Genomic DNA, 21,633 nt, shown 5'->3' with positions numbered 1-21,633 from the left:
GCGGCGGGCGGGAGGAGGGGCTCCCCGCGCGGGGCAGGGGCGGAGCGAGCGGCCGCGCCGCGGAACCAAGTGAGTTGGCTCCGGAGCCCGCGCCGCCGCCGGCCCGCACCTCGGGCGCCCGCCGCCCCCGCCGCCCCCGCCGCCGCCGCCCGCGCGGGGATGCAGGATGCTGGCGGGCGCCAGGCTCCAGCGGCGGCGGCGGCAGCTGCAGCAGCAGCCCCGGCGGCGGCATCCTCTCCTCTGGCCGATGAATGCGGACCCGCCGCCGCCGCCGCCGCCGCCGCCCTGGGTTTGGATGGCTCCTGGCTCGGCCGGGCTGCTCCGGCCGGGCGCCGGGGTCGCGGCCCCGCCCGTGCTGCTCGCCTCGGCGCAGCCCCCCGCCGGCCCGCTGCTCCCGGGGCTGCCTGGCTGGCCAGCCCCCGGCGAGCCCCTGCTTCCGCTGCTGCCACTGCCCTCTGCGCCAGACCACGCCGCCGTGCACCACTACCCCTTGCTCCACGGGCAGGTAACGTGTCCCCGGCCCCCGCATCGGGGGTCGCCGGCTGCGCCCCCCGCGCCCTGGGCGCGGCCCTCAGCTGGCCCCGGGGCGGCCCTGGCCCTGCGGCTCGCGCCCCCCGGCCCCGCGGAAGGCTCCCCATGCCTTCAGGGCGCAGCCCGGCAGCCATGCATCGGGCCCAAAGTTCGTGCTTCGACGTCGCGTTCTGCCTGTCGGCAGTTTTCGCGGCACGTCTTCGCGGTCCCTCGGCCGGGCGCCGCAGAGTTGGGACCGCGCGGGCCACAACTTTCGCCGGGCCGGGGCCGGGGTCGCTGTCCAGAGCGCGGTGCTGAAGGAGCGGCCGCCGGAGCCCAGCTTGCCGTGGCTGACTTCTCGCAGAGAAGTTAATACTTTTACAGTCTCTGCCAGACTTGAAAAGCAAGCTGGGAATCAATAGCTATTTCTGATTCTGATCTGGGCTTTTTTTTTTGAGAATAGACTCAGGACAATGCTTAGGAGAATTCAAACCAATGGAAGCCGGCAAGGAAATCCTGCCTTTATTATTGAGAAATATTGCCGGTGATTTCCCCTCCCACCCTAGGTCAGCCTGAGTCCACCAAATTAGCTAATGCCATATTGCACGCTGGAAGAGTTTGGGGTTTAAAACGTGGAATTAAAAAGAAAAAGTGACTGTACCTTTGATTAATGGTGCAACAGAGCAGGGCAGGCTGGTTTTGGCAAGATCCATTGTTTGCTATCTAACTATGCAGATGTATTTAAATCAGGGAATAACATGTATTTTATTCCAAAGATTGTCCTCATTAGCATATTCAAATGAGCGGTGTGTTAGAATACATCATTTAATTAATTTAATTCCAATATTATCTTGTGAGCTTTTCTAAAAGATGTTATTAAACTCCTCCTAAATTGGTCTTTAGACTTAATGATACATCACATATGCGGTACTAAATATCACATTTTGATGTGTGATGCAGTCCATATGGGTTTTATTGAATAAATGTTGGTAGCTTTTTTGATGTTTTGAAAGGGTTGTTATATCAGAGTCCTACCACTAGAGGTATATAATGTCAAGGAACTACAATTTTTTTCCGTAGAGAACACTGCATTTGTGTGTGTGTGTATGTGTGTGTGTAAATTTAAAAAGAAAAATCCAAAAAACCTTATCTCTTAAATATTTTTGTGCTACATATTTTCTGTTAAATAACAATATTTAGAACCAGAAGAATATTTTCATATTAACAGGAAAATCAAAGATGCTTCTATGATTTTAAAACAAATAGATATCAAAGTGTTCCACACTATTGAACAATGATCTTATTAGTTCTCCACTGATGAATTAGGGAGACTGTCTCCTAAAGACTCAGTTATTTGAATTAGGGAGACTGTTTCCTAAACTGTCTGCCCCCTTTCAGTGTTTGCTATTTTATTCTGTGCATTGGGATCTTCAGTTGTGTGATAAGCTCACTTACATTTTCTTTGCCTTGGAATGTATTTGCATTTGTGAACCTTGGGAAACTTTGAATCCTAACCCCTGAGCTAATTTTATTTTGAAAATATTAGTTGTGTTGGTTTTTAAATGATAAGTGTAATTAATACAAAATGTTGCATTGAAAGGATTATCATAAAATATAACTCCCTGCTTGCTTGTGAAAAGAATTCCAGAATTATAAAAGGAATACCCAGCATTTCATCTTTCCATTGTGGTTTCTCATTATCTCAGGGCAGAAACCCATTTCTTACCATATTCTCATGGCTTTGTGCTTAGAAATTCTTTCTCAGTATCGAAGAATGCAATGTTGGTGATGCTTTGTGATGATTCAAATATGAAAACTTTTATACATTTTTAAAATTTGTGAATATTTATGGTTTTTCTTCACTGTTGAAAGGAGGAATTTCTCTCCTAATCGAATACATACATTTTTAAATTCTTTTCTTAAAGCAGCTATCCCAGCATCTTGTGGTATAAAGTAGTTGATCTGTTTAGGCTAATGTGCCCTCCCTTATCTTTTCTTGGGCTTCAGTGGCTGTGCGGTGGCCATTCTCCATCCATAGGACTGTCTCCCTCTTCCGCTGTGGAGTTGGTACCCATTTTCCCACACGTCTGCCCATCTGCTCTTCCACCTCCTATTGGGAAAAGTTGGATAGACAAAAGGATACCTAATTGTAAGGTAAAATGCAGGTCATTTAATTAGATAAATGGACCTTTAATTATTAATTTGTTGGGTAGTTGCATAACAACGAAAAGATTGTGTGTTTTCTAATTGCAATATCTAGGTCTAGAGAGAAACCTTTTCAGAATAAGATCAGTCTGTTCAGAAACACCAGCAGAGGTGGGGGTTCATTTTGTTTTAACTGAAAAAATTGGATTCTGTGGAACAATATAAAATTTCTACCTCTGAAACAGAATCCAGCTTAAAATTTTTTTCAGTTTTTAGATCTGTAAGCATTGATCAAAATCTAGTCTTAAACATTATATAATTTAAGTATAAGTTTTATGAGTGGATTTTTCTTGCTGTTATTGCTTTAAGTGTTCATCTTTCTGATGATTTTCTTAGCTTTTGGATTCAAATTTAAAGGCCACACTGTGTTTACCTGAAAGCTAAAGGCAAGTAATATGGTGACTTTTCTACAACACACTATTTACCTCACTGGGGTGATTCTTCAATCTGCAAAACTGGCTGCAAGGCTGAATTAACCGAGTCAATGGTTGAAGACCAGCCCACGAGACTTTATCTAGAAAGTGATTGGTGTCAGAGCTCCATGGATCTTTAGGTTTTAGAATGATACTTCTAGAGAGTCCCCACTTAAAGAATCTCCAATATTTGATCAATGTAAGAAATGGAACTATTTTATAGCAGTGTTTAGCTTTTATCATGTGTCTTGTCTTAAATGTTATGCTTGCTTTATTTTTGGACAGATATTTTTTAATAATTCCTTTGCTCTGGACTCAATGTGGATATATCCTGAGGAGTCAGTGTTGTTCCATGGGCATGAAAAGCCTCATCTGTTGGCAAATCAAGTCGCTCTGTCTCTGTCCAGACCAGCTCCTGCCTCCAGGCCTCTTCCCAGTGTGCTGTTAGCGCCTCAGCCAATAGCAGGTTGGTGCCCCAAATATATACTACTTTTTGTTTTTGCTTTATACGTTAGTTTTAGGTATGAAAACTGTACTTGTCATTTTAATGAAATGATTATTTCAAGTTATAATTTTTTTCATGAGCATGATTCCTTTTTATAAAGAAATTGAGTGTTGAGTAGCTCATTCATTGTGTTTTTAGACTGTGGAATCTGTTTTTAGGATGAAAAGTATGGCTGAGGGGATTTTGCACTTGATCTTAGCCAAAAGACCGAGAAGCGATGGCTGAGGGGATTTTGATAGAATCCTATTTTTCAGTGCTCAGTTTTTAAAATTGGACCAAATCTCTGCTGATAGCCCTTAACAGGGGCACTAATTGCCCACATGTTACTTGTTTAGGGTGAGGGGCACGTAGCAAAGCTCCCTGGTCTGCAGGACAGGGGCACTTGTGAGATGTTTGTGAATTTTGCCCACATGCTGGGGTGATATTGGGAAGGGCCTATAAAAATATCCTGTTTGGAAGATGGATTTTGTTCTATCTTTGGAGCCTAGTGGCCTAAAAGAACATTTGTCCTGGAACAGACTCCCATGAAATAATCTCTGGATGAAAGATTGTATAATAAACCTGTATAGCAACAGGAGAATAAAATCATCTTATGAATTTTTAAATTGATTTTTAAAATCACCTTAACATAGATCATATTATAAAAGCAAGCATTGTCCATGCCAAGATTATCTTGCAACGCCTTCCATTATGGAATATTTTATGACTTCAGAATTACATTATCTTCCTGTAATTTCCTACCTACCAAGCTTTTATCAATGTGTGTTTCTAAAATTTAGTAATAAGGACATGTTCCTGTGGATAATGCAGTGCTGGTTTTAGGAGATATATTTATTTTCTTCTCTCTTTGCCTACCTTACGTATTCCAATTTGCTATAGATCTTGTTTAGTAATAAATCAGGAAGAACAACTCAACTATTTGTATTTTTCACAGGCTTTAATGATTCTTGACTGAAACTTGCCTTCTGTCCTTGTAATTGTGCATTACTGAGTTATTAAAATCTGAATGCATATCATACATACATTTATAAACACTTTACACTAAGGTGATCCTGTTTCCCATTTAATTTAATGACCATAAAAGATGATCAGATTGCACATGTTATGTAAGGATTCCATGACTTTGTATACCATCCTTGAGTATCATAGAGACATTTCTCAGTATACCCACTCCTCTTCTTAGAAAACCCATACTGTGAATGTGCTAAATATCCAGTTGAAGAAGCTTATGGCAACTTATACCTTTTCTCTCATATGGATATTGTTTATTGTGCGGCAAACAGCTCACACTTTATTCAAAGCATATTGATACTCATTTTACCTTTGACTTTTGACTACTCTATTTTAAAGGACAAAATAAAACAATATTTCTTACTAACATGGTTGATGATAGAATAATCATTCTGACCTGGTCTACCATCTGTAAAATCTCTGCTTTTATTTTTCCCTGTTTTTTTTTTTTTTTGAACTTATAACCCATAAGAATATAACACTTACACTCTTACTTATCTTTTGGGGAAAAATGTGTCTGCCCCAGAGGTAAACAGTTAAATGCATGTTTGAGATGGGAGTTTCCAAACTCTAAAAATTTTTGATTTTTTGATAAATTTCAGAATTTTTAGGAATTATTATTCTGGAAAGCATGCATTAAATATCCTGTATCTAAAGAACATATTTAGGGGGTTGTTTATATGTTACTAACTGCTTAACAGAAAAGCAGGGAGGGGATTTTGTTCTATCTTTGGAGCCTAGTGGCCTAAAGTGGTAATTACAGGAGGTGAGGTCAGCTCCAGGTCAGCTAAAAGAGCAGATACATCATTGCAGGTTCACCATAGTTAACAAGAAAATAAAAATGCATTGAAACATTTTACATGTCAATTTTCAGAATACTGTTAAAAGTAATTATTAAGGGGTGCTTGGGCGGTGCAGTTGCTTGAGCATGCTCTTGATTTCAGCTCATGATCTCAGCGTCATAAGATCAAGCCCTGTGTCAGGCTCCCCGCTGGGTGTGGAAACTGCGTAAGATTCTCCCTTTCCCTCTGCCCCTCTCCCACCCCCACAACCTACTCACCCATACATGCTTTCTCTCTCTCTCTCAAAAATTTCTATTAAATTTTATATCCTATTATAAATCAATAAATTTAGATATTATATTTAATTTTTATTATATAGCTATACATTTTACATATAAAACATATTGCGTATCTTATATTAATGTATCATGTATAAATATGTTATATAGTTGATATTTTAAGTTGATCAATCTTGTTATATATTGTTATATTCATAGGTAAATGGCCTCATATCATAGATATGTTTTATCGATCTGTTTCCAGTTGATCAAAGGAATACCATTAGAACTCCAAATGAACCAGAAGAATGAGTCAAACCCCCTCATTTTAAATAGGTCTAGTGGTGAAGCTCATCTTCCTTTTTTGGGTAGATAGTAATTTTGTGTAATAATCATTTTTGAAGTAATGTTTTGTATGCAGTGCGATGTCAATATACACCTTGAGTTCCAATGACATGACACTAGATAGCAGCTTTGTTTGAATAAGCATGTTGTTTGTTCAACTGAATTAGAGGTTGAAACAGGTAGAGATGCCAGGGCGGGTGACCTCTGAGCCTCATGTTAATATCACACAACCCAATATATTATTGGTTAACTGACTGCATAGCAACAGGGTCTCATGTAATATTAGAACAGCTGTGAATTTGGTTAAGTCATCCAAAGTTTAGTAAATATTATAAAGGACTTAACTTCATTTCACTTTATACTAGATGCACTTATGTTGCAGTAATAGTGATGATCTGCCATCATAGGTAGATCTGAAAAAAGCTCATTGGCTGCCTTTATTCATGGAAGCTAATTGTTAATATCATATTCTTGCCTTCATTCACTGGACCACCACCCTGCCAGCCATGCAAGGTGCTGGGAAGGAGGTCATGCTCCAGTGGGGAACAGCCAAGTCAGCAGATAAAATCACGCAACATGGATCTTGTATGCTCTCTGCAGACCTTTGAGGAGATTCTTGGGAGGGGATCATCAGGAAAGCCTCCCCCCCCGGGGGGGGGATGCCACCTGAAACACATCTCCAAGACTTAGCAGAACTTTACCAGGGCAGGAAGAGGGGAATGGAATTCCAAACCAAGGGAGTAGAATGTCCCAAGACACAAACACATGAGAAATGTTGTGTCCGGTCATCACAAGTGGTTGAGTGTGGCTACACTGCAGAAGTAGATGGGGAGGGGCAGGGATGGGGCAGCAAGTGACCCAGGCTCTGCAAGATGAACCCCATTATCCCACTGGAACCGTGTGGTGCGTAAGCCCCTGGCTCTTTGCAGAGTGTTGTGGAATTTTCCATCCTTCCTTGGCTCAGGATCCCTGGTTCCTTCAGCAAAGTGGAGCAGAGAAGACAGAGTGTTTTCTCATTGAAAAGTAAATCCAAGCATTTAGAAATATGCAAAGTTACAGCTGTACTAGAAACTTAAGTCTCTAATGAATAATTTAGCGGCTTTTTAAGGAATTATCCCTAATTACAGTATGAATGGGTTGAATTGAGAAATAAGCCAGGATTCACTCATCCCCAGACCTCGGAAACTGATTCAAGGCAAGACTGCTGGGGAGCAGAGGCAGTGTGCCCCCCGCACAGACACTCTCTCCTCTTGAGGAGCTCATCCACACTTAGGGTGGTGTCTTCACTGTATCTCCTCCACCGACATCCCCTTTCTCCCATGTAGCACTGGGAGCCCAACTTCCCAGGGAGGAGAGGGGTTGCACCGCATCTTAGGATAATAGCAAGCAGAAGAGAAGGCAGGGCCAATGTGGAAATGATACTTCCTAAGGAGTCTCTGGACCATACTTATAAAAATGAGAACTGCAGAGTTCCTCAAGCTGCTCAGCAATAAAATTACTTAGATTCAGGTATCCAGCAATGGGAGGGGAAGATAATTAATTCAGCCTCTGTCCAGTAAAGATGCATGAAATAATAGTTTGGTGGAACATGGAGATCTAAAAGTTGTCTGTATACCATCGCCCTTCAGCTTAAGATCAAAAACCTGATTCTACCAACATCTTGTTGGGAAAAAAAACAAGCCACCTCATTCAAAGATGACCAGCGAGAGAGAGAGAGAGAGAGCCAATGAAAGATGAGGTGGGGAGCCTGAACATATTCTGCTTCATAAAAGATTCATTTACTCAAAAGACGTGGAAGAGAAACAAACCTAGGAAGAGGTTCTTGCACAGGAACTTGTAAATATGTTGGATAAATCAACTTGGTTCACCTTAGTAGGAAAAAAAAGGAGTGTTATAGAAAAGCAGCAAAAGATAAGATCAAAAGGGAGCTGGCTAAGGTGTAAAGTCATGCAGAAAGAGAGACATGAGACGAGAATGCAAGGGAAGTTTTGAACACTGGCAATTAAAATCATTAAAGAGAAGAGCTGATTCTGGATGTAATGACAGAAGACAGCACAGGAAAAGTCTCAAGCATGTGTATCTGGGACAACAAGAGATGAGAATAATGAGAGGTGGTGATATGTGAAATAGCAAACAATGCATCTATTTGTATCTGACCTCCGTGGAAGACCGAGAGCCGCGGGAGTGTTCAATGTGGCCATGCCGTGTATCTTGCTCACTATGACCTGATAAATTGTATGAGAGCGAGAGGCACTGCTTGACACAGGAGTGGACGTAGCTTCACATCATTCATCAGCACCAGATGTCATAGTTGGTGGGGAAGCTTTAGAGAATTATGAGGACAAAAGTCTGTGATTGAAGAAATGTATTCCAATAGGGAAGTCCTACACATGCATAAGCAAGGGAAAGATGTTCTCAAATAAGCAACGGATCAACTTTGTCACACCAAAGTTTTTGCCTCGAATTCTACTTTGTCTACAGCGAATGCTACTTCTCTTCTACCTCTGCAGCTCTGCCACACCCCCATGTTACCTGTCCTGAAAGTTTTGCCTTGTTTTTTGTTTTAAGCTCCGGTTAACTATTTCAAGGCACAGTCTCTGCCTTTGCCTTTTAAAGATGTAGTTAAGCATATTTATATCTGTTTTCCTATTTTTATATTTCTTCTGCTATATCCTGTTTTTAATGGTATTTTGTAATTCCTTTGTTTTTATTATTTTTTTTAGTTTTTATTTTAATTTTAGTTAGTCAACATACAGTATAATATTAGTTTCAGGTGTACAATATAATGATTCAACGCTTCCATACATCACCTGGTGCTCACAAGGACAAGTACACCCCTTCATCCCCATCACCTGTTAAACCATCCCCCCACCCACCTCCCCTCTGGTGACCATCAGTGTGTTCTCTGTAATTCCTTTGTTTTCATCTGTTTTTATTCTTTCGCTGTGCCATTTATGTTTTGATTCTGTTTACTTTTATATGGTTATCTGGAACGTGCTGGTCCTCTTTTCTCAAGCAATCACCAGTTAGATTTTAAAAAGCAGACTCGATCTTATGTTTCCTCTAATTTCCAAATCATGACAGCACTAACACTTTAGAAAATCATGACACTTCAGAATCCTTTTATAGAATATGAGAAATTTGGGAAAAGTTTGTATAATAAAAATTTATAGTCTCTATTTAACTTCCTCCACCAATTGAGAAATTCATCTAAAGCAAAAACTATGAATGGGATAAGTCAGGTTTCAAAATATCTGTAATTATCAGTAATCCATCAGTCATATCAAATATTTGTTAATTTGGTTACAGGAATGAGTGAAAAATTCTAAGCAATATTCTTGATGGAGAAGAATTACAATAGTAATTATAATCTGAATAGATAACCTCAAAATGTACTGATATAACTGGGGAGAAGAGAAGTGAGAAACATGAGCACAAACTCTTTCAAAATCCCTCAACTTTGTTAAAAGAAGCAGAAACATTAGGAAACTCTCCTACTTGAAGCCCAGATTAGAAGGTTATCTGGGCCTGAGACTGGACCAAGGCTGCTGCCCACTAAGAAGGTGAATAAGAGCAATAGCCATTTGCCAGTGCTGTGGGGCAAGACATGGAGAGTGACCCTTTTCTGTGGTGCAGGAATATGAGGATGGCTGAAAATTGAGGGAGGAGAGCACAAATATTAAGAAAGTCTGTCAGATACCCCAGAACTTAGCCTAAGCAAAAGGCATTGTTAAAGGATTTTGAAGCCTATGGGGCATTGAAGGCTACTGCAGCAACAAAATCCAAATCCAGGTCAACACCCAAATATACTGACACACCTCATTCATTAGCAGCTTCACAGAAGAAAAGGGGTGCCCATTTATAGGAGTAAATCCTATTCACTGCACTCTCTATTGTTCTACTCATGATGTGTGGCATTCAACTAAAAAGTTACAAGACACACAAACAAAGCAAGAGATGATAAGCCATTATCAAGAGATAAAATAAGCAACAGAGCCAGATCCTCAGATGACACAGATGTTGGCACTACTAGATAGGGACTTTGAATTACTATGATTAATATCTTCCTGAGTTAATGGAAAAGGAGGGCAAACTGCATGAATAGATAGAGAATTTCATCACAGATATGGAAAATATAATAAAGAACCAATCTGAAATACTAGGAAAGAAGCATGGTATGAGAAATGAAGAATTACTTTGATGGATTCATGAGTAGATGTGATACATCTAAGGAAGGAATGAGTGAACTTAAAGATAGGTCATTAGAAATTGCTGAAATTGTAACACAAAGAGAAAACAGGTGAAAAAAATAGAGCATACTTTCCCAGAACTATGACATAACGAATGGTTTAATATCCATATAACTGAAGTCTGAGGAGAAAGAGAGAAAACATGGCAGAAAAAAATATTTGAAGAAATAATGACCAAAGGTGATGAAAAAAATTATCAGACTTATCAAAACATGGCTCCAAACTCAGCAAACTCAGCAAACTCAGCAAACTCCAAGACTGAAAACTAGACAAATCATATTCAAATTTCGGATTCAAAGATTAAAAGTAAATCTTGAAGGCAATTAAAAAAAAACACATTACATAGATAGAAACAAATCTTAAAATTGTAGGAGTTTTACTGTCAGAACCTATATAAGCCATAAGGCATAAAATGACATTTTTAAAAGACTGAAATAAAAATCTCTCAGTCAAGACCTTTATACCAAACAAAAACAGCTCTCAAAAGTAAGGTGAAATAAATATTTTTTTCCAAACAAACTAAAGCTGAAGAGAATTCATTGTCAGTAAGCCTATAGTTCAAGAAATTATAAAGAAGCTTATCAAGCAGAAGTAATGTAATAGCAGGGAGAAGCTAACCTGTGCAAAAAGAAATACAGAGTTCTAGAGATAAAATACAGTAAGGTAAAAAATATTTTTCCCTTTTTTAAATTGCTCCAAAAGATAACTAACTGTATAAAGAATAAGCAGCATGAAATAATATATGTGTATCACATAGGTAAAATCAAAATATATGTCAACAGCCACAAACGATGGAAGGGAGGAACTGGAAATACAGAACTGCAAGGCTATTACACCATACAATAAGTGTTATAATAGTATTTGAAGGCAAACTCTAATAAAATAAATACATACTATAAAGCATAGAGTGAACACTCAGAATTTATTTAAAAAGTTGTAACTACTAAAACAATAGTGGAGATAAAATTAGAAACATAACAAATAACCCAAAAGCAGGCAGGAAAAGGAAGAAAAGGATCAAAGTACAGATGGAACAAATATTTTAAAAAATAATAACTAAAAGATGATAGATTTAAGTACAAAGGTGTAAGCTTCCAAATTAAAGGCAGATGTTCATCCTCAAGTACATCATGTCCACAAGGAACTCATTTAAAAAATACAGAAATAGAGTAGATAAAAGTAAGAACATAGAACATATACAACATGCAAATATAAATTAGAAGAAGGCTGGAGTATTCATATTAGGTAGATTGGAATTCAGAGAATGAACTATTACCAGGGATGAAAAGGGACATTACATAACTACCAAAACATACTTAAAAGCATACCAGGAGGGCATAACAATTCTAAATGTGTCTGCATCTAGGGAGAGAACTTCAATATGCATGAAACAAGGATGGGTTGAATTGAACAAAGAAATAGACACAATAGCACTTCGAGATGCTGGCACTCATCTCTCAGGATTTCACAGAGCAAGAAGGCAAAATATCAGTAAAAATTGAGAGAAATTACACAATACTATCCACCAACTTGATTAAATCGACATTTATAGAACACTCTACCTAACAATAGCATATGTATTTCTTGTGTGCATATGGAAGATTCATGAAAATAAATCATATTCTTAGCCAGAAAACAAGTCAACAAATTTTAACTAAATAATCAAATATATATAATTTGTTCTCTTGCCACAATATAATTAATTTAGGAATCACTAACAGAAAACAATTCTAGAGAATTTTCAAATATCTGGAAATTAAATGAGAACATGCCAAGTAATGTATAGCTGAAAGAGGAAGTGACAGGAAATTTAAAAATATTTAGAATTGAAGGTAAATGAAAGTCAATTTCAAAACTTCTTATGAAACATAGCTAAAGCAGTGTTTGGACAGAAATGCATAGCATTAAAAATGCCTATATTAAAAAACAAGAAATTCTCCACAAAATATTAGCAAATTGAATTCAACACATTAAAGGAAGCATATACCATGATCAACTGGAATTCATCCCTGGGATGTAAGGATGGTTCAACATCTGCCAATCAATAAATGTGATGTGTCACATTAATAGACTGAAAGATAAAAACCACATAATCCTCTTAATAAATGCAGGAAAAGTAGTTGACAAAATACAACATCCTTTCATGATAAAAACTATCATCTCAAAATGAGTACAGAAGGAACATATCTCAACATAATAAAAGCCTATGTGACAACCCCCCCCCACTCACATCACACTCAACAGTGAAAGGCTGAAAGCTTTTTCCCTAAATTCAGGAACAAAACAAAGGTGCCCACTCTCACTGCTATTATTCAACATAGTACTGGAAGTCCTAGCTAGAACAATCAGGCAAAAGGAAAAAAAAAAGAAAGAAAAAGCATCCAGATCAGAAAGAAAGGAGTAAAACTGTCTTTTTTTTTTTTTTACAAAGACAGTTTGTATACCATCTTATATCATCTTATACAAAGTTATCATCTTATATAAAGAAAATCCTAAAGACTAAGCCAAAAATCTGTTGGAACTAATCAATAAATTCAGTAAAGTTGCAGGATACAAAATCAACATACAGAAATCAGTTGCTCTTTTATTTCACTATTTCTATTTTTTATTTCCTAAACTATCTGAAAAAAGAAATAAAGAAAGCAATCCTTTTCACAATAGCATCAAAACCCATAAGATACTTAGAAATAAATTTAACCAAAGAAATGAAAGATCTGTGCTATGGAAACCATAGGACTTTGATGGAAGAAATTGAAGAAGACACAAACAAATGGAAAAACATTTGTCTGTGTTCATGGATCAGAAGAATTAATATTGTTAAAATGTCCATACTACCCAAAGCCATATATAGATTCAGTACAGTCTCTATCAAAATTCCAATGGCATTTTTCACAGAAATAGAAAAAAATCCTAAAATATTTACAGAACCACAAAAGACCCTGAATAGCCAAAGCAATCCCGAGGAAAAAAAGATCAAGGCCAGACGCATCACATGTCCTGACTTCAAACTATAATGCAAAGCTACAGTAATCAAAACAACATGGTACTGGCATAAAAATAGACATAGACCAATAAACAGTCTAAAAATGAACTCCTGCATATATGGTAAACTAATATTTGACACAGGAGCCAAGAATATTCAGTGAGGAAAAGATAGTCTCTTCAATAAATAGTGCTGGGGAAATTGGATAACTACATGCAGAAAAATGAAATTTCATACTGTATAAATGTTGAATGACTATGTCATACATCTGAAACTATTCTAATGTTGTATGTCAACTATACTTCAATAAAAAAAGATAACATTAAACCCCTATCTTACAATACTCACAAAAATGAGAAAGACTTAAGCATGAGACCTGAAACTGTAAGACCCCTTGTAGAAAACAGAGAAAAAACTCCTTGACATTGGTCTTGGCAACTAGCTTTTGGATATGACATCAAAAGCACAAGCAACAAAAGCAAAAATTAAAAAGTAAGACTACATCAAACTTAAAAGATTCTGCACAGCAAAAGAAACAACAAAGAAAATGAAAAAGCAGCTATGGAATAGGAGCAAATATTTGCAAATCATACCTCTGTTAAGGGGTTAATATCCAAAATATATAAAGAACTCCTACAACTCAGTAACAACAACAACAAGCAATCCATTTAAGAAATGTGCAGAGGAACTAAATAGATATTTCTCCAAAGAAGACCTGCAGATGACCAACAGACACATGAAAAGGTGCTCAATATCACTTGGCATCAGGGAAATGCAAATCAAACCCACAATGAGATACCACCTCACACCTGTCAGAATAACTATTATCAGAAAGACAAGAAATAAGTGTTGGTGAGGGTGTGGAGAAAAGGAAACATTTTGCACTCTTTGTGGGGATGTCAATTGGTGCAGTCACTGAGGAAAACAGTATAGAGGTTAACCCTAAAATTAAGGTTAAAGATAAGGTTAGATAATAGTATAGAGGTTAGATAAAATTAAGGTTAGATAAATAAAGGTAGAACTACCCTATGATCCAGCCATCCCACTTCTGGGTATATATTCAAATGAATTGAAATCAGGATCTTGAGGAGATACCTGCACTCCCATGTTTATTGCAGCATTATTCACAATAGCCAAGGTATGGAAACAATCTAAGTGTCTTTTAATCCCAGGGAATAATGGATAAACATGTGGTATATATACTCAATGGAATATTACTCAGCCATGAGAAAGAAAGAAATTCTGTCATTTTTGACAACACGATGGACCTTGAGGGCATTATGTTAAGTGAGACAAGTCAGATGGAGAAAGACAAATACTGTATGATCTCACTTCCATGCAGAATCTAAAAAAGCTGAACTCATAGAAACAGAGAGTAAATCGGTGGTCACCAAGTTTAGGGGTGGGGGTTTGGGCAGATGTTGGTCAAATTGTACAAACTTGCAGTTAGAAGACAAATACCTTCTGGGGACCGGATGTACAGCTTGGTGATTATAGTCAAAAATACTGCATTATATGCCTTAAAGTTGCTAAGAGACCAGATCTTAAATATTCTCATCAAAAAAAAGAAAAATGAAGAAAATAAGAAGAAAGGTCTGAAATCAATGATCTAAAGCTTCCACCTTAAAAATCTAGAAAAGAGAGAGAGCTAATTAACCTGAAACTAGCAGAAGGAAGGAAATAGTATTGACAAAAGCAGAAATCAAAGAAACTAGTAACAGAAAAATATAAAGAAAATCAATGAAACCAATTGATTTATTTATTTACTTATTTATTTATAGAATGGTCAGTATGACTGACAAACCCCTGGCTATAGAGAATAAAAGAAAAAGAGAGGGATGCCTGGGTGGCTCAGTCAGTTAAGCATCTGACTCTTGATCTCTGCTCAGGTCTTGATCTCAGGGTTGTGAGCCCAAAGCCCACATTGGGCTCCACACTGGGTGTGGAGCCTACCTAAAAAAATATAAAATAAAAAAGAAAAAAAGAGGGACAACACTGATTATTAACATCAGGAATCAGAAGAGGAATGTCACTATGGATCTTAACATAAAAATGAAACAGGAAAATATTATAAACTACTTCATGACACTAAACAGCTTAAATGAAAGAGACAAATTATTTGAGTCACAGCTATCTGTGCTCACTCAAGAAGTAGAAAACACGATAGTACTATATGTATTAAAAATATTGAATTCATAATTTCAATCCTTCCAAGAGAGAACACTCTAGACCCAGACAGCTTCAGTGGAGTTCTATCAAATATTTAAGGAGGAAATGGTACCAAATTTAAGTAAACTTGTTTGAAAATAAAAGCAGGAATAACATTGCCCAATATTCATTTATTCATTCACTCAGCATTCGTCTGATTTGGAAACCAAATAGTGCAAAGAGAGACAATTACAGACCAATATACTTCATAAAAAGAGATGCAAATGTCTTCAACGTGATATTAACAATATATAAAACTGATAATACATCATGACCAAGCAGGGCTTTTTCTAGGAAATCAATGCTGGTTCCACATTAGCAAATCAATGTTATTTACTTTATCAAAAGGATAAAGAAGAAAAGTGATATGATCATTTCAACAGATGCAGAAAATTCATTTGTCAAACTCAACATCTATTCAGATTAAAAAAATAACAAACGAAGCTCTAAGTCACCTAGGAATTATTTTTTTAAAGATTTTTTATTTGAGAAGAGAGCAAGCAAGAGAGCACAAGCAGGGTGAGCAGCAGCAGGAGAGGGAGAAGCAGACTCTCCACTGAGCAGGGAACAGGACACGGGGTTTGATCTCAGGACCCTGGGATCATGACCTGAGCCGAAGGCAGACACTTAACCGACTGAGCCACTTGAGGTCAACTAGGAATTAAAGGGAATATCCTCAAACTAAGAAAGGACATCTTTTAAAGAGTCACAGCTAATGTTATATTTAGTAGTGAATGCCTGATGTTTTTTCTCTAAGATGGAGAACAAGGAAAGAGTTTGTGCTTTCCCCATTCTTACGTGAAATTTTACTAGAAGTCCTAACCAATGCAATAAGGCAAAAATAAAATGTTGGAAAGCATACAAAGTGCAGACAATATACAGACAAAATGATTGCCATATGGTCTATCTCAAGGAGTCTATGAAAAGCTACTAGTTCTCGTAAGTGAGGTTAGCAAGTTGCAGGACACAAGGTCAATGTGAAAATTCAATTGTATTCCTGCATTACTGGTGATGAACAATTGGAAATTAAAATAAAATAGCAGTATCATTAAAGCACTCAAATTATGAAATATTTACAGGTTAACCTAACAAAACGTATGTCCTGAAAACTACAAAACATTGATTGGAGAAATCAAGGACATTAATAAATGGAGAGATATTTTGTATTAATGGGTGGGAAGACTCCATAATGTTAAGATATCAGTTCTCTCCAAATTGATCTATAATCTCTGTAAACCTAAACAAAATCCCAGCTTATTGAAATTGACAAGCTGAAGAAAGGAGAATAGCCACTGTAGTTTTGAAAAAAAAAAATGCGGAGGAATCATACATAACTGATTTGAATGCTCATAATAAAGCTACAGGAATGGAGGTGTTATATAATTGGCAAACCCATAGGAACAAAGATCAATAGAACATAGTAATAGACCTTCCAGAAATAGACACACACATATATGGTTAATTTGTTTTTGACAAAGCTGCAAAAGCATTTAATAGAGAAAACTTGCCTTTCCAATAAACGGTTTAGGAACAATCCATCTTTAAAATAAAGAGACCCTAACCAATACCTTGCATCATATATGAAAATGAACTGAAAATAGATTATAGACCTGATTCTAAAACAAAATACCCTAGAACTTCTGAAAGAAAACATAAAAGAAAAAATTTTAACCTTGAATTAGGGAAAGATTTCTTAGATATGACACCAAAAGCCTGAACCATAAAAGAAAGTGTATTGATACATGTACTTCATCAAAATTAAATGTTGTTCTTTGAAAGGACTTTTAACAAAATGAAAAGAAAAGTCATAAGTTTGGGCAGCCTGGTCACAGCTCACAGATAGATTCATAAAACATATATCTGATAAAGAACTGAGATCCAGAATATACAAAGAACACTTATAAGTCAATAATAAAAAAATAGGCAAAATTGTGACCAGACACATCACCAGCAAAGATATATGGATGGCAGTTGAGCACATGAAAATATGCTCAATGTTCTCTATCATTAGGAAAATGCAGATTAAATCCATAATGAGACCCCCCGCCTTCATATTAGAATAGCTATAATTTAAACCCTACAAAGGCAGTACCATGTACCTGGGAAGAGGTGGGGCAGCTGAAATGTTCATAGCTTGCTGGTGGGAAAGCAACATGAGAGGATCACTTTGGAATTCAGTTTGGCAGTATCTTGTAAACATACCCATGTCATATACCCCGTGATATCATTGCTGGGTATTTACCCAAGAAAAACGGAGGCGTGTCCACACGAAAACCTATACACAAGTATTTATACTGGCTTTCGTGGTGCGCAACAAACTTGGGGACCATCCACATATCTATTAATTGTTGAATGGAACAACAAACTTGGGCACGTCCAAACAATGGCCTATGGTAGGGATGGACCTCTGGTGCATGCAGCAACGTGACTGAATCCCAAAAATATTATGCTAAGGGAGAGTCCAGAATCAAACATTTGTGTTGTATATGATTCCTTTTCATGACGTTCTAGGGAAAGCGAAACTGTGAGACCCAAACCAGATCAGTGGTTTCCAGGGATTGGGGGTGGGAGGGGGGTACTGACTATAGAGGGGCAGAGGGCACCTTGTGGGGTTGTGGTCAGTTGTCCCACGGTAGGCGTGGTTACACAGGGGCAGTTGTGGAAAAGGAGTGAATTCCACTATATGTAAATTGTATCTGAATGCACCCAACTTTTTTTTTTTTTTTTAAAGAGTCATAAGAGACGTCCCCAGTAACACAGGCAAACTTCACGTGATCCTGGCTTGAACAAGCCAAACAAAAAAATTGTGAGACAACTGGAGAAATCTGAATACTGACTAGGTATCTAATAATTCTAAGGAGTTCTTGTTAATTTGGCTCATTTGTAGGTGTAACAAGAGTTCCATGCTTATGCCTTTAAAAAGAACCCTCCTATCTGAGCGAGAACCTGCTGCGACCTGCTGGTGGAGCTGGAGTGGGGTCCCGGGTTTACGGGAGCGGAATCAGGGGTGGGAGTGTGAGCCACCAAGTGCACCCAGCCGGAGCCGCCGCTCATGGGAGGGGTGCTGGGGATGTGCGGGTTATTGCACTGTTCTCTATTATATTACTTTGGAAGTTTTCATAATGAAAATTGAAGAAAAAAGAGTAAGCAAAAGCGCCAGGAACACACTCAAGAAACCACGGAGTGATGGTACAGATCCCACCTGCCTGCCCCAGAGCAGTGAATTCGACAATTCAAGGTGAACTATAAAGAGGCACCCAGCCCCCATGAAGTTAAGAGTACCGAAAAACAAATGAATGAGGCAGAAATCAACGGACAAAAATAAACCTTTTATAAAATAACCAAACATGATGTGTGCATATTAGAAGAGATACGTTTCGGCCAGTGGTATTGCCTGGCAAACCTAAGCCCCAAAATGATGATGGTGTTACCACGGGCACAGCGTAAACTTGCTTTCAAATCAAGGCATTAGAAAGTTAGAGAAAAATGAGGAAAATGATAAAAATAAAGACAGACATTCATAGTTTTAGAAACAAATACATTGATTTAAAAGAAAACATGCCCGGGCACCTGGGTGGCTCAGTTGGTTAGGCCTTCGGCTCGGGTCGTGATCCTGGAGTCCTGGGATCGAGTCCCGCGTCAGGCTCCCTACTCGATGGGGAGTCTGTTTCTCCCTCTGACCCTCCCCTCTTTCATGTGCTCTCTCTCTCTCTCATTCTCTCTCCCTCAAATAGATAAAATCTTTAAAAAAATTAAAAAAAAAAAAGAAAACATGCCCCACCCGTAGTCAGAAAAAAAATAAACATATCAGGTGGAAACATTTCTGGTCAATATCAGTAATATTTTTAAGATTAGAAGAACTGTTTTCTGGGACGTAATGACCTATTCAACTTGGATCAAGGTGGGGCAGCCTGGTCATGGCCCACAGTCTCCCGCCTCCTGTGACGGCCGCGAGCTCACAGACCTCATTGTCACAGTCCCTCCAACTGCGTCCCGTGACGGGCACTGCACAGGTGTCACCTGTCAGGTCTCCAAACACCAAGGAAAGTCTTCTGACATAGAGCTTGTTTCCAAATATAGAAAATGGTAATATGCTGACGTATATTCTAAAGTCGGCTTCCTATTTTACCAATGTTTCTCAAAAACAGGAAAAAAAGAGAAGCAAATAAATTACTTGGACAAGCAAATAAATTACTACAAGATCTCAGTTGTAAAAATGGCTGCAAAAATCCTAAAAGTATTGCTGAAAATGTAATAGTATGATGGCAATAACATCGGCCAGGATCCAGTGGAGTAAATTTAATGGTGGCAGAAATTGTATAATAATAAGAAAGGGATTGGCAGCAACATTACATCAGTAGGGTTAATAAGAAAAAAATATTCTTTAATTGGATTTTAGGAAGATGTATTGTTTGATAAAACTCAACAACCACTTAAAAAATGAGAAAACTAAAAACTGAAGTGTAATCCCTCAACATGATACATATTTATCTAAAAACTGCCACATCACACAGCAAACATCACTGTTCTTCCCATGAAAATCAATCACTATGTATCTTTTGCTTGGCTGTTTTCTGGAAGTTGTAGCCATTGCAATAAGAAATGAAACACAAATATGAAATTCTGCTTGAAGTGTGTATACATTTATATTTTGAAAACTCAAGACATTCAGCTTAAAAATCCTCAGAATTAGAAAGGCAGTTCAGCAAAAAGGATTGATAAAATATAAACATACAAAAGACAATATGTTTCCTACATGTTAATAGCTATTTAGAGATTGCAGTGGGGAGATGCTCTCTTCGCACATGGAAAATGCATCAAGTACCTGCACACAGCTATTGACAGGCAAGTGCATCAGAACTTTCCCCTGTGTATGAATCTAAAAAAGGAAACTAAGAATTTGCTGCAAATGGTACTTTTCAACTGGAGAGACTCACTATGAGTTTGGATAGGAAAATGGAACCTTGTGAGGATATCAATTCTTCTCACATTAGCTTATGGATATAATATAATGCGAATTTTATTACTTTTTTGAAATGTGAGAAAATAGTTTTATTTTTTTGAAGATTTTATTTATTTATTTGACAGAGAGAGAGAGAGTGACACCAGGAACACAAGCAGGGGGAGCGGGAGAGGGAGAAGCAGGCTTCCCGCGGAGCAGGGAGCCCGATGCGGGGCTCGATCCCAGGACCCTGGGATCATGACCTGAGCCAAAGGCAGATGCTTAACAACTGAGCCACCCAGGCGCCTTGAGAGAGTCATTTTAAATTGTAGATCAGGGATTACACCCACGAGATGGGCAACTATATACTTTTAAAAAATCTGTAAGATGGACTTAACTTCTTATTCTAAAGTTGCATTGGTTTTTAAAAATGGGGTGCTGATATACTAATCTACATAAAGATTAGTGCAATGAGTGTTAAAAGAATTGTTATGTAGGACAATATTCTAATACCATCATAAAAAATAGACAGACATAAACAGATGACTCACAGAACAATCATCAGTGATCGTTATGCAGTACGTGGTTTACTCATAAGTAATTCAAGGAATGCAAATTTAAACCACCAAATATAATATTCCTATTAAATTGGCACACACTTTCGAAAACCTTGGCGCGGCTCCGTGTTTGCAATAATGCAGTGGGATGTGCACTCATTCTTAATGCTATTAAATGTAGTATGTAATGGGTCATGCAGTTTGACTTTCAGATCTTTTAAAAAAGTTAATATAATTTCACTCAGTGATTCTACTTCTTGGAGAAAGAACAAATAGGTATGTACAGTGATTCAGTACATCATTATTTAGAATACCAAAAAGAAAAAATAAAATCTCAAATATCTATGAGTAGGTAGTTGGTTAAATGAGTTAGCATGTGTCAGTATTAAAAAATAAATAGTCTTCAACCATCAATAAAATCATATTTGGAAGGTTATTTAGACAAAAGGAAGTACTCTTGTTTTGTTTTGGTAAGTTTGAAAAGCAGCTTGCAAAGTGCATGGGCAGGGTGATCCAAATTTCAGAGCGCTGTTCACACACACACACACACACACTCACTCACTGTCACGCACACTGGTGAAAGACCAGGAGGGGGGGATGAGGAGGCGTTTTTACGTCCAACTATAGAGTATCTTTTATTTTCC

At 38.1% G+C, this 21,633-nt stretch overlaps 1 protein-coding gene across 1 annotated transcript in view; it reads left to right on the top strand.

The window, feature by feature from the left end:
• Positions 1-166: 166 nt before the first annotated feature.
• Positions 167-21,633, top strand: part of TCERG1L (transcription elongation regulator 1 like) — a 173,630-nt gene continuing 152,163 nt past the window's right edge. Inside the window, exons 1-3 of the mRNA XM_035020981.1 lie at positions 167-505; positions 2,518-2,664; positions 3,414-3,594. Of these exons, the coding sequence (XP_034876872.1) occupies positions 167-505; positions 2,518-2,664; positions 3,414-3,594 (667 nt within the window). The remainder of the gene's footprint in view (positions 506-2,517; positions 2,665-3,413; positions 3,595-21,633) is intronic.

The sequence above is a fragment of the Mirounga leonina genome, unplaced genomic scaffold (genome assembly GCF_011800145.1).
Source record: "Mirounga leonina isolate KUSES-001 unplaced genomic scaffold, KU_Mleo_1.0 Mir_114, whole genome shotgun sequence".
Classification (NCBI taxonomy): Eukaryota; Metazoa; Chordata; class Mammalia; order Carnivora; family Phocidae; genus Mirounga; species Mirounga leonina.
The sequence above is the reverse complement of the archived record's forward strand: the minus strand, read 5'-3'. Positions and strand labels throughout refer to the sequence as shown.